The sequence below is a fragment of the Cataglyphis hispanica genome, chromosome 2, assembly GCF_021464435.1.
Source record: "Cataglyphis hispanica isolate Lineage 1 chromosome 2, ULB_Chis1_1.0, whole genome shotgun sequence".
In the NCBI taxonomy this organism is placed as follows: Eukaryota; Metazoa; Arthropoda; class Insecta; order Hymenoptera; family Formicidae; genus Cataglyphis; species Cataglyphis hispanica.
Window position 1 is genome coordinate 15,180,881 of NC_065955.1, and position 12,308 is coordinate 15,193,188.

The 12,308-nt window shown below is 40.6% G+C and overlaps 1 protein-coding gene across 3 annotated transcripts; it reads left to right on the forward strand.

Moving 5' to 3' along the window:
• Window positions 1-312: 312 nt before the first annotated feature.
• LOC126856766 (uncharacterized) lies at window positions 313-10,031 on the forward strand. 3 transcript variants are annotated; one of them, XM_050605598.1, is made up of 4 exons: window positions 313-693; window positions 1,667-2,159; window positions 7,658-7,937; window positions 8,874-10,031. In XM_050605598.1, exons 2-4 carry the CDS (start codon window positions 2,021-2,023, stop codon window positions 9,988-9,990), a joined length of 1,536 nt encoding a protein of 511 aa, XP_050461555.1. In that variant the 5' UTR covers window positions 313-693; window positions 1,667-2,020; the 3' UTR covers window positions 9,991-10,031. The 3 variants fall into 3 exon arrangements, with proteins under 3 accessions (XP_050461555.1, XP_050461544.1, XP_050461566.1); XM_050605587.1 differs by having other exon boundaries at window positions 313-2,159; XM_050605609.1 differs by lacking the exons at window positions 313-693; window positions 1,667-2,159 and adding an exon at window positions 3,906-4,991.
• Window positions 10,032-12,308: the final 2,277 nt, after the last annotated feature.

The following is a 12,308-nucleotide window of genomic DNA, read 5'->3' on the forward strand; positions in this document are numbered from 1 at the left end:
AGGGTAAGGCAAGGCGCATTGGCGAGGCATGCTAAGGCAACGGGTCCAAAGTCGTACGACGATGCGAGGCCCCGGTGGCGCATTAACCTCCCGCTCGAACGCAGTACGCTCTCGACTCTCGCGCAGGCCAGGTTGCACCAATCTCGTCGGTCGATCCGCCGACCACGTGTCCGCATCCAACTGACAAGCGAGAAACCGCGAGAGAAAAATATCCGATCGCGCACACGCGCCTTTCGCGCACCAACCGCGACAATTTCGGAGATAAAGGAGAGTTTTTTTCTCAAAGAGGAAAAAGTTTGTCCGCGACGAGAAGATAATAACGGAAATTCTATCGTGAAACTTTGATCGATCGTTCTTGAATAATTAGCGAAATCCAGTGACATGAGATTACGCCAGTGCGGATCGAGATAAAATAATAAATATCTAATTTGTCCAATTTTCTCAAAATCAATCTCTCTCTCTCTCTCTCTCTCTCTCTCTCTCTCTCTCTCTCTCTCTCTCTCTCTCTCTTTCTCTCCGAATGTGTTTTACACCACGAAAATTTAATTTTCAAGTGTACAAGAATGAGATAATCCGTAGAAAATGACGGTGCTCGCGTTCGGACAGCACCATTTAAAGCGGACGCCGTGAAATTAATTTGAAGAGAGATTCCGATCGCGCTCTTGGATTTGGCTGCGAGCGGTTTACACGGAGGTATTGTACCGTGACGGGTATCCAAGCGGACGATTAATTTAATTCGTGAGATGTGTTTCTCACGCCTGCGAAATCGTTTATGACCGCGCGCGGAACGCGACGATTAAAAGAAGGCGAGTGCCCTCCCCTCGTCATTCCCAACCGAGGCGTTCCACTTTCGGTGGCCGTGCGTGAAATCGACAGGGCCGAGAGGCGAAAACGAATTCGAAATGGTCATCACGCTAGTGTGCGGCGCACGTGAGGCTCTCCTTTTACCACAAAATTGTAATCGCGGTGCGATAACCTGCGGGATCTTCAAAAGTTTTCGCGCTTCGATGAATCGCGGCGAAAAACAGGAGGATCGGCCAGAAAAATCGCTCGGCGTTCGGAGATCGATCGCGCACAGCGAATCGGTATAATTGAATTATCGAAAGCCCAAAGAGACGGAGAGGACGCGAAACCCGCGGGACGACCATACATGGTCGTCGTCAGCCTACGTCGAAGCCGAGAGGAAGAAGCGAGATCGCGTTGTCGCGAGCGCGTGGGAGGCGTTTTTTTTACGCTAAACGAGGCGGAGAGACAAATTCGTGCGCTCTCTGCGGAACCTACAGTCGCGGACAGAGCGCAGACTGTTTAAAGCCGCGGATCTTACGAGTACACTTCGTGAGACGAACAAGTCTTGCAGGAACGACATGACCGGCGCCGCCGCGATCTCTTTCTTCGACGCGTCGCGACAACGCGTGCCGAGACGAAGGCAACCGACAGATCGAATAAGATCACTGCAGAGACGAGAGGAACCTGATTCCGGAGCAAGTTTGTGCCGCCAAGCAGTCAGCAATTCGAATAATTAGCTACTAGTTCGTTAGGTTCGTGGCTAAATCTCCGCGCGAATCGAATCGCCGCGAGCAAACGAGATAGGAAACTTGCCTTCGAAAGACTGTGAGAAAAAGAGAGAGAGAGAGAGAGAGAGAGAGAGAGAGAGAGAATTTTCCAGAGGACAAAACGAAGCAAATAAAATGAAAACGTGTGGACAGATCGCGAATCCACTGTTGGAAAAGAGGGTAAAAGAACAGTACGCGTCACATCGCGCGAAAATTGTATACGGAATGAAGTAAATATTGCAATAGAGATTGCACAGTGTTGATCCATATGGCGTTTGAGATGCAGAGATTGTGGTTAAAGTGCATCATCGAAACAAGAAGCTCCGTTGTGCAGAGGGACCCTCGCGAAAAATAGACCGCTCGCGTTTATGTTTGTGACAAATGCGCGCGACGAATGAAGATTTCCGCAGCGAGAAAGAGATAATAATAGGGAGGAAAGAGGAACGAGGGGGAGAGAAAAGGAGAACATGCCGGTCGCGGGAACGAGGAAATTATGCAGAGTGGGACTCGCCGCGATCTTGGTCACCGCGCTGTGCATCCTGACTCTGTTAGACTCGCCGCCAGCACGACTCCCGGATCCACCGACCGATCCTCCTCCCACGCCTGGTAAGCAATTTCCTCCTCTCCCTCCCTCCCCTCTCCTCTCCCTCTCCTTCCCCTGGCATCTCCACGGAGGGCGCGAATGCCGCGACCCTTGCCCTTTTGTTATCGGTGAACGGTCCGCCACCGCAACCTGAAGACACCGCTCGTCGTCATCCTAGCGGGATTTTTTGCCGCCGCGCGAATCGCTCGTGAGCATAGATAAAATCGGGAGACAAATCGGTCTCGTTTCGCACGACGTGACGTCTCGCGAACCTAATTAACCTCTTGAACTCGAGTGATTCTTCAGAGGAATCATCCGTGTCGCCATTATATCTAATAATATCTAGGCTTGTAGGCATTCCGTTATTTATGTGCTCGATAACTTTCAACGACTGATGATATTTATTATCGCGTTAAATTTTATTTTAAATTGTTTAAAACATATATTTTATTCTTGAAACTTGATAACTTTTGGAATCTTAACAATAGATTGTGTAGTGTGAAATTAAAGAAAAAATAATATATTTGTCTTTCTATTTAAAATTTCTGTAAAAAATAGCAAAATTTAACTTGATGTATTAAATTCATATAGAGTTTTAAGAGATTATTTAATAAAAACATAAATTTATTATTTTGAGATTAATTTCATAGAATCACAATCATTTCGAGATTCTATGCATTTTATCTTATCGATGCAGATTGCAAGTTTAAACAATAGTATTTATAAAATACTTTGCCTCAAGGATAAATTTAAAAGCAATTTATAACTTATGGGATTTTATAGCTTGACAAAAACTATTGTTACAAATTAAGTTACACAAAAAAAGAGGTGTTGAATCAAAACTCATACACTCAACGTATTCATTGAGTTACGTATATACGCAACAATCTATAATTTTTTAATAAAAATTTCATAATCATAAATTTCACCAATAAAACAGTTTAATTTCAATATTATAATTGGTACCTAAAGACAATATAATTCTCTTGATAATTATAATCTTCGATTTAAAAATATGATATTTTCTATCCAACATTTTTTCTTTTCCATTCAAGAAAATTATTTCTAACAATAAAAATATATTTTTCTTGATTGAATTATATAAAATGGCTTCGTTCCAGCAATTTTCAACGCGGTATAATCTCATTTCAACATTTCCACGTTGAAAATAAAGATAATTTTAAAAGAAGAAATTTTTGTCCATGTAACAAGGAATAAAACGAAGAATAAAAACGAGCAATTTGTATTTTACGTACATAATTGCAACGTACGGAAATACAAGAGATGAGTCTAAATAAAGTAATAGTGATAGTTAAGGTACTCGCGCGACCACTTTGTTAGCGTATAAACCCCGAAGTACTATCTCAACACGGATAAAGAGAGATTCGCACGCAATCGACTCGTGCGAAGTATCTGCGAGTGATGATTTGTTACTTTATACGTGCTATTTCCTAGTGGCGTAAAGTTTCACAGCATTAAAATGCTACCCGACCGAGCCGAGAAGGAAGAGCTCCCGCTCATTGCTTTTTTAAACGCACATTCATCGCGCATAATTGTACGGACACTGCGCTTTCTCTTGTGCTAACAAAGAGCATGACTGCATTTAGAGGGCCGATATCAATCAACCCACGCTACGCATCGCAGAGATACACAACCGAGTTCCGCAGTAAACGCTCCCTCTCCCCGAGAGAAGATAAAAAGATACAAAGATAACGCGTATTGGATGCGTGCGTGCGTACGTGCGTGCGTGCGTGCGTGCGTGCGTGCGCGCAAAAGAAGCGCGCGCGGATACGGAGTTATAAATAAATATCGCGAAGCTTTGGCCGCACACATACATAAAGCTCGCCAAAGAACGTAAATCTCAGAGCTGTGTTATTTAGTAGTAGCGACTTCATTAGTCGACATAATTTATGACGCGATTCATCGAATGACCGCCCGTCGACTCGCGCGCTTTCGCATATTTCACCTTCGCCTCCGCCATGCAAACATTTCGCGAGGAATTATGACAGCTGATTGTACGGCAGACCCGAGACTGCATGCTACATCCGTGTGCTCGACAGACTCGGACAGGCTTTTGAAATTTGTCTACGTTGCACGAGGATTGCCTTTCACGTTATCAAAGGGCCGTGGATCGAGGAGCCATATTTAACGCTAAATATAAATCGTGAATACGGATTCATCATCGCATTTTTATGACGTAAAAATTAAGTTTAGTTAATTACGCGGGTAATAAAGGTACAGAGTTGATAATTGGCGAGATTTATGAAATATTTCCTTCGACAAGTTGAAGAGTTTCTTTCGTCGCACATAATTTCTGACTAATTAGCGATGGATCTTTGAAAATCGGAACGATTTACTCGCCGTGTGTTGACTTACCTCCACGTAACTGGCTAGATCCACTCTCCATCCTGACAGTGCGATTTCCATGAGAACGCCACCCGTGCATTAGCGTATTTCTAGCGTGAATGTACGAATGCCTCTCTCTTTCTCCCTCCCCCTTTTAAACCGCGTGAAGCCGCGTTTACCTTCTCGTAAAACTCGCGAAGCGTGGCCGCGACGGACGTACGGACAGACGAGGGGAGGATTACAGGTAAAGGGCACGGAGTCACGAAGAATACTCGCGGCACGCAAACACGTAATACCACCATCGGCGGCCTCATCGGGTCAAACGTCGATTTTTAACGACACGCACACCATGACGGATCATCATCTATCCCGCGGAGGTGAACCCGCGATGGATCAGCGGGATCGACCAGTCTCGTTATCTACCTACGCTCGCTACTATCGTCAAGAGATCGTGGAGAAAATAGTTCCGGGCGTCTGTCGATAACGTTCGCGATCCATATATGTCGAAGGCGAATAATTGCAAACGAGACGAGTCACGAAACGTATGTAGAGCCATAAATTTACCCGCGGACAACCGACACGATAGGCAACGTTTTTTTTCCCTTTTTTTCTTTTTTTCCTTCCTTTTTATCCTCTCGTCTCGTCGCCGCCACCATCGCCGCCGTCCCGCAAAAATAATTATAAACGAGACATAACGAGAGTCCTTAAAGCTATAATAACATAGATTTATTCGCGCCGACGCCGTAGGGCAGCGCGTCTGGCGGACATTCCCCTCCCTGTCGTATTTCATAAATATATTTATTAGATGCATTAATGCACGGAAAAGAGAATGGAAATCTCGCTTTGCGTCCGCTTCGGCTCGTGACTCGGATCTCCGTGACTGCACGGAGAACGAGTTTCTCCGCGGAATACAGGATATAGGCGGTGTCAACATTATGGAGTCAACATTAGGGAGTCTAATTAGCGATCACGTCCATTGAGATTCCGCCCAACTAATTTTCTTTCGCTACCTCTCTACCTCCGTGATCTTTCAGTATTATTACAGAGAGCGCTGCTGTTAGAATGGAAATCACAATTACACGTGCGGCACTGATAAGCGAGAGAGCGCGAGAGACAAATGTTTTTAAATGCAAGCATAGCAAGCTTTAAACGAATGTAAACGTATTCATAACACGTCGCGTCCGTCTCTAGTGCATGACACGCGTCATTTCCGTCCGATCGTATAGTTCCAATGTCTTGTCTCATGTTGATTTACAGTCTTCCGTAGTAGATAAGATCGATCAGCTTAGAAGACAATAAATTGATGGAAAACAAACACACAGCTGCGGTATTGCACTCGCAAAAATTATAAAATGATATATTAGCATGCATAATGCGAGCAATTACTGTCAGTCTAATAGAGCAAAAGTTTTGATAAGCTGCAGGCAGAGCAAACTGCATAGCGTATATCAGCGCGAGCGCTCATACTCTTACAAGAAAACGGTCGACTAAAACTAGTTAAGTAGAACGAAACTTTGTAAATATGAGAGTGGCTCAAGTCTAATATATGAATATGCATTATATTCGCTTTTGAAATTTGTATAATTAAATTTGTATGAAGAACGCCATGCGGCGTTGTTCAAAATGTATAAAAATCCCAAAGTAAGCAAAAGTTATTTTTAATAAGCTGTGAATGTTGATAATTAACATTTAAAAAAAATAATATTATTCCAAGCGAGAAAGATTTTATGACACATTTGCAATTCGTCCGAAAAAAGTACATTTTACTCATTTTAACATGTATGTTCTGGCATACTATATACAGAGTGTTTACGAAATACTTGGACAAAGTAGGGCGTATTTCTCATGGCAAAATAAAGAAAAAAGTTTATATAAACTCATAATCAAATACGAATAGTCGTGAATTTATAAAACAAAGTTTATGTTAACATTATTATGTGGCATAAGAGTTATCGAAATCATTATGTTACAAATCAAAGTCGTTGATAAGATACGAAGAGATGCTTCGTAAATCCATTATTAATATTTGTGAAATTACTGAATCCTTTAAAGTGGTTCAACAATCCTTACTTCGCCGTATCAATGCCTGTCTTCAATCAAATGGCGACGACCATTTGAAACATTTGTTATAATTTAAATATTTACGTATGATTATTTAATAATAACGTTAACATAAACTTTGTTTTACTATAATTTTGCAACCACTCATATTTGACTATGAATTTGTATAAGTTTATATAAGTTTTTCTTTATTTTGACGTGAGCAATACGCCCTAGAAGCTTGTCCAAATATTTCGTAAACATCCTGTATAACATATGTATGTATAAAAATATGCAAACTTTTTTTTCAAAAACAAAAGTTTTCTTTCAATAGCAAAAATATGTTTAAATATTCAAAACTGTTTTTGCAATTTTATTTTATTGAAATTTAAAGATTCATTTTTTACGCTAAATTCACTGCAATTTTTTATTCAAAACATTTTCTGTAAAGTCTCATTAGTATAAACTAAAAAGTAGAATTTATTTTTTTCGAATGTTTATATTATATAACATTATGTTTTCAAAGACCAATTAGATATGAATAAAAGACATTGCGTTATCAGTATCTCGAATTATTTTGCGTAACGCAAAACTTTATTTAAATTAATCCATATTTATGGAACCCAGAGCCAGTGCATTTGTCGTCTATTTATGGAATCAGAATCAGTGCATTTGTCGTCAAAAGTACACACTACTCTTGGAAAATATTCTATTTTAATGAAAAAAAAAAAATATTAATTATGTTTCGATATTTTGTTATTACACAAAAGCAATAAATTACACATATTTTAATATACATTTGAAATATATGCATTTGTGAGATAATATCCTTGTGCGGAATTTTGATTAAAAAATAGAGATCTGCTCCCACCCCCTCTCTCTCGGTCACTTGCATAATTATATTTTTAAAGATAAATACTGTTAGTAAAAGAAGAGCCACAGTTAATGTGCAATTCTATAATATCTAATACAGAATGGATGATTTATAACAAAAATATTGACGCTATATCCTCTCCCGAGCCTCTCAATTAACTCTTCCATATCGATCGCTCTTCCCCATTCCCTTCTTTTCTTTCTCTCTTTCTTCCCGTACTGATCAAACGACTTCTTAGCATGATTCTTTCGCGCGTTCCAGGGGGTGAACCGCCAGGCACAAGAAGCATCGTCGCTTATTCGTGGGCTCGAAGATTGGCACTCGATTACAGGCCCACCAAGCAGTGCGACGGTAATGGAACGCGCGGAATGGCGTTAAATGCGTACGAGCCATCCGGTATGAAATGGCTCGAGACAATCCCGGGACGGCTCTTCCTGTACAGCGCCCACTTGGACCTCAGAGTCGTCGGCTACCCGAGCATCAGAGTGATTGGCGTTAAACGAGGAGCTCTGCCGCCCTCCGCGCTCTTCTGCACTATATGGTGAGCCATTTTTCACGTCGCGATGCAGCCCTTTCTCGTCTATCTCTGACGAACGTTAAACACGAGGAAAGAGAATCACTCAAAAGACGCTCATAAACGCATGCTCATAAACGCGCGCTCTAATCGCGCGTCGGCTTTGCAAATCATGCTAGAAAAACGACTCGGCAAATTAGTATCAATCTTTCCAATAATACAAAGATTTAATGAGCTCGTAATTAAATTTATATTATTTAACTTGTTAATATAAGATTTTTCTATCTAATTAAAATTATACATTAAAATTAATAAAAATAAATAAAATAATAAAAATTCTCCACGAGAAATCTTTTCAGATTTTTAAACTCATGTATGTTTTTAATTAATTGAATCGTAATTTAAAAATGTTTATCAGAGCATTAAAAAAAAAAACGTTTCTAAAACTCTGACATTTCAATGATTGGAAATAATAAATGATCAACTCTCTTCAGATTACAAATGAAAAATTTAAAATTGATTCACGTCGGCCCGTTCGTGTCATTCGCTTCGATATTCAAGGAAAATTCCAAAGCTCTTATTCATTTGTAACAAATTTGTAGAATGAGAATTTACGATGCAAAACATACGCGAGAAGATTAATAATAAGCATGTTGAGAAAATGTGCTTCCCATTCATTTCACATTTTTAAATTCGACGAAATTAAACTTTGCTAACACGGATCAAACTATCATCTCGCTTAGAAACAGTTGAACTGTTCCAGATAAAGTAATGAGTAGCGACGAGCGATGCAAATATTAGCAGCGGCGCGAAACGGGGCATATTCCGTTTAAAATGCATGGTTGGAAGATATGTCTTCCACCATGTGCAAGTGTTTTCCACCGGAATGCTCGACATTAATCAGCGCGTTCTCTTTCAATCGGAAGCGATAGATTAAACGTCTTGGTCTCGTTATGTTTTTAGGTATCGGGAGCACGATGAGACACGATCGTTGAGCGTGGAGGCACTCGTCTCGACGATCTGGCTGGACGAATGGGACGGCGCGGCGGATAGTTACATCGGAATTCTCGTGAATTGTCAATTGCCGTTAGATGACTCGATACACCGGCCGTCTCGGATCTACGTGGGTCCGAATCCCTGCTACGAGAATGCTAGTCATAGTTTAACGACTCGCTCGGAATACGGCGATGAGATCTCCGTCGAGCGGAGAGGGCGCCAAGAGTTCACCTTGTGCATCAAGGGACTGGACTTTGACGAGGATATATCGCGCAAGCTCATAGCCTTCGTCGAGTTACATCGCATTCTAGGCGCCAAGCTATTCTACTTCTACGTCTTCAACGTGCATGAGAATGTGCTAAAAGTGCTGCGATTATACGAACGATCAAACGTGGTGCGGTGGTTCGCGCTCAATCTACCGGGCGATTTGCCCAACGAGAAGTCCACCCGGAGGCGATTCTTTAGCGAGGATATCTGGACGAAAAGGCGAATGGAGCTAATCCCGTACAATCACTGCTTCTACGAGAATATTCATCGATCGGAGTTTGTGGTGCCGATCGATATCGACGAGGCGATCGTGCCGACGCGTCGAAAAACCTGGCACGAGCTATTGCTGGACGAGCGCGCGAAGCTTGGTAGAAGCTTCAAGGATTTCGCCTCGTATTCTGTACGAAACGTTTATTTCTTCCTCGAGTTGCAAAACAAGAGCGGGTCCGATCGGTCGAGCGGACTCGGCGAGGAACCCGGTCGCTCGGTCGACCAGCATCCCGATTACTTAGATACCATGAGAACGGCCAATATCTCGCCCGAAGGTGACTCGGTAAAGAGCTTCGTATCTACGAGGCGTGCGCTAACGGTGCACAATCACTATGCTCTAGCCACGCTGAACCCGTCCACCAGGCGGGCTCATCATCTGGATTCGAACGACGTGCTCAAGCATCATCATCGAGCATGCGACAACCGACATCTCGACTGCGATCTCTTAATGGAAGACGTTAGGATCGACGAGTCCGCTCTACGCTACGCGGACGAGCTCAGAACGAGAATGAGGATTACTTTGGCTGATCTCAACGCTTTGCCATAGACTGTAGTAATATTGTAAATAATAAAGGTCTCCTTTTGAAATTCTCGTCTCTTGTATCTCACAAATGCATGTTAACTCCTTGCGATAATCTCCGAAATATCTCTCGCGTATATGATTTTGACATCTCGAAATAATATTCAACGTTTCCCTTATATTAAGGCAATGTTATAATTAAAAATAATTGCAAACGGGCAAAGTAATTGAATAATAATTTGCTATCTTTTTTGGTGCAAAAATTTTTGAAAAAATAGTTTTATCATTTCTCCAAAATTATATAACAAACAATATTATTTCAATTGAATAAATAAAATTAAAATGTTTAGTTTTAATTCTGAAAATTATATAATATTATTTTCGTATTTAATTTGAAGTATTTCAATTTTAATAATATTTATTATATATTTTGATATAAAAAACTTTTTTTTTTTTTATAAAATTGTTAAATTCAACCACATCTATTGTTTGTTAATAATTGCTTAGAATTTGTAAAATATTAGATATTAACTCTCAAGAAATGTACAAAATATAAATTCTTAATTATATAATTATTAGAGTCTAATGTAACAACAATAATAATATAAAAATACTTTTTTATCATTCCTATCTTGTTCTCTTTAAGTAAAAGAGATCAAGAAAAAAAATGATAGCGACCAATGTTTTAAAACAAAAAAATGCAGACATTTCTCGAGTGCATGGCAAGGCAAGTATTTAAAATTATTGTGGTCGGAAAACTAAAACAAAAACAAAAAACCTGACGCTTTTTAGACTTGAAAAAAGTTATTGCGACTGGGTACAATAATTGAAAAACGTGCAAAATAAAAGGTACGAAAAAAAAAAACATTTTTCAACCATGGAATTTGAGATTGAAACTATTGGGGCATAATAATTGAAAGTATTTAAAATGACAAAGGTCTGACGGGCTTTCAAGATTGAAGCATGAGATTGTAATGGTCGGACGCAATAATTGGAAACCTAACAGGACAAAAACAAGGTTGATGGCTTTTCAAGACGTGGTGTGTACGGGATGAAGCTTTAACTCGCTTCCGAAGATTCAAACGACTTTAACAGCTAGAAATGCATTTTGCACCGCCGCAGTCTCAACCGAGTCTGACATTTATCAAATGAAACAAAACAAACGCGCTATTTATGTGAAGGAAAGCATAGAAAAGGTAAGAGTCTCTCGAGTTAACGAGTACGTACGAGAAGCGGACGACTTTATAAAGCGCCGCATCCATCATGCTCGGTACGCGCGAACGACAGTTTCAATCTCGGTAAAGTGGCGGTTCGGTGGTCATCCATTAACGCTCAAGATCTCATTCCACACGCGGGTCAAATGCTTTGCACCTCAAATTATTCCGAAGCGATTTCCATCGCCGTCGTTATCCATTGATTAGATATCGAATTGGATTATTCATTGGTGATCAGAACAGCGTTACAGCCATCAAACATATTTTTCATGGATAAAATCATGAAACGCATATAAAATGGCTCTACTGCGGGCGAGCATTCGAGACGAAAAATAAATCCTATTGCAGCGGAAGCACAAACAAAGATACGATCGTTTGAAATACGATCGTTTGAAATACGACTGCGATTTCCTCAGATAAGTTTTATGACGCGTATCGAGTGTGGCATGATTAAGGTCGGAACTGGCTTTAATAGATCATAAGAAAACCGTAGTATCCGCATTCTTTTGTTATGAGACACAAAGATAAAGGCGGAATGTCATTTCGCCCGAGACATAAGTAAGTTTCGCTGAACGCTAAAATTATTAGCGAACATTTATGGCGTGCCAGGCATTTCTCGAGATGTCGTTTCGTCGATTCCTCAAATGTCTACGACTTCGAAATGGAATAACCGAACTCGCAAACTTCCAAACGAAGATTATTGTAGAACAAACGTACAAATTTTCCGTCGTACTTTTCAAGCCATACTAATCTATCGGCGCTACTATCGACGATATTTAAGGCAGATTGCGAACAAAATGTCGCCAAATATGCATACATTAAGATCGTTCCAGTTTCATACAATAATGTATAAGCAAGACGGATCAAGCTCTGATAACGTATCGTTGAAATGGGTCGCGGTAAAAGAGCTCGTCAACCATCAATTACACACACACACACACACACTTACGGACATCGTGTAGATTCTGTTACTGATTTTTCAAGTTTACTGTCGTCACGTCGGTCGTCAATCTGAATAAAAACATATACGCCCACTTCTCTATCGACCATACAATTTTTACACATCTATTCTGCCCGAGAATAAATGTGTTAATGAGAATTTGAGTCCTACTTTTAGTAATCCTTAGACGT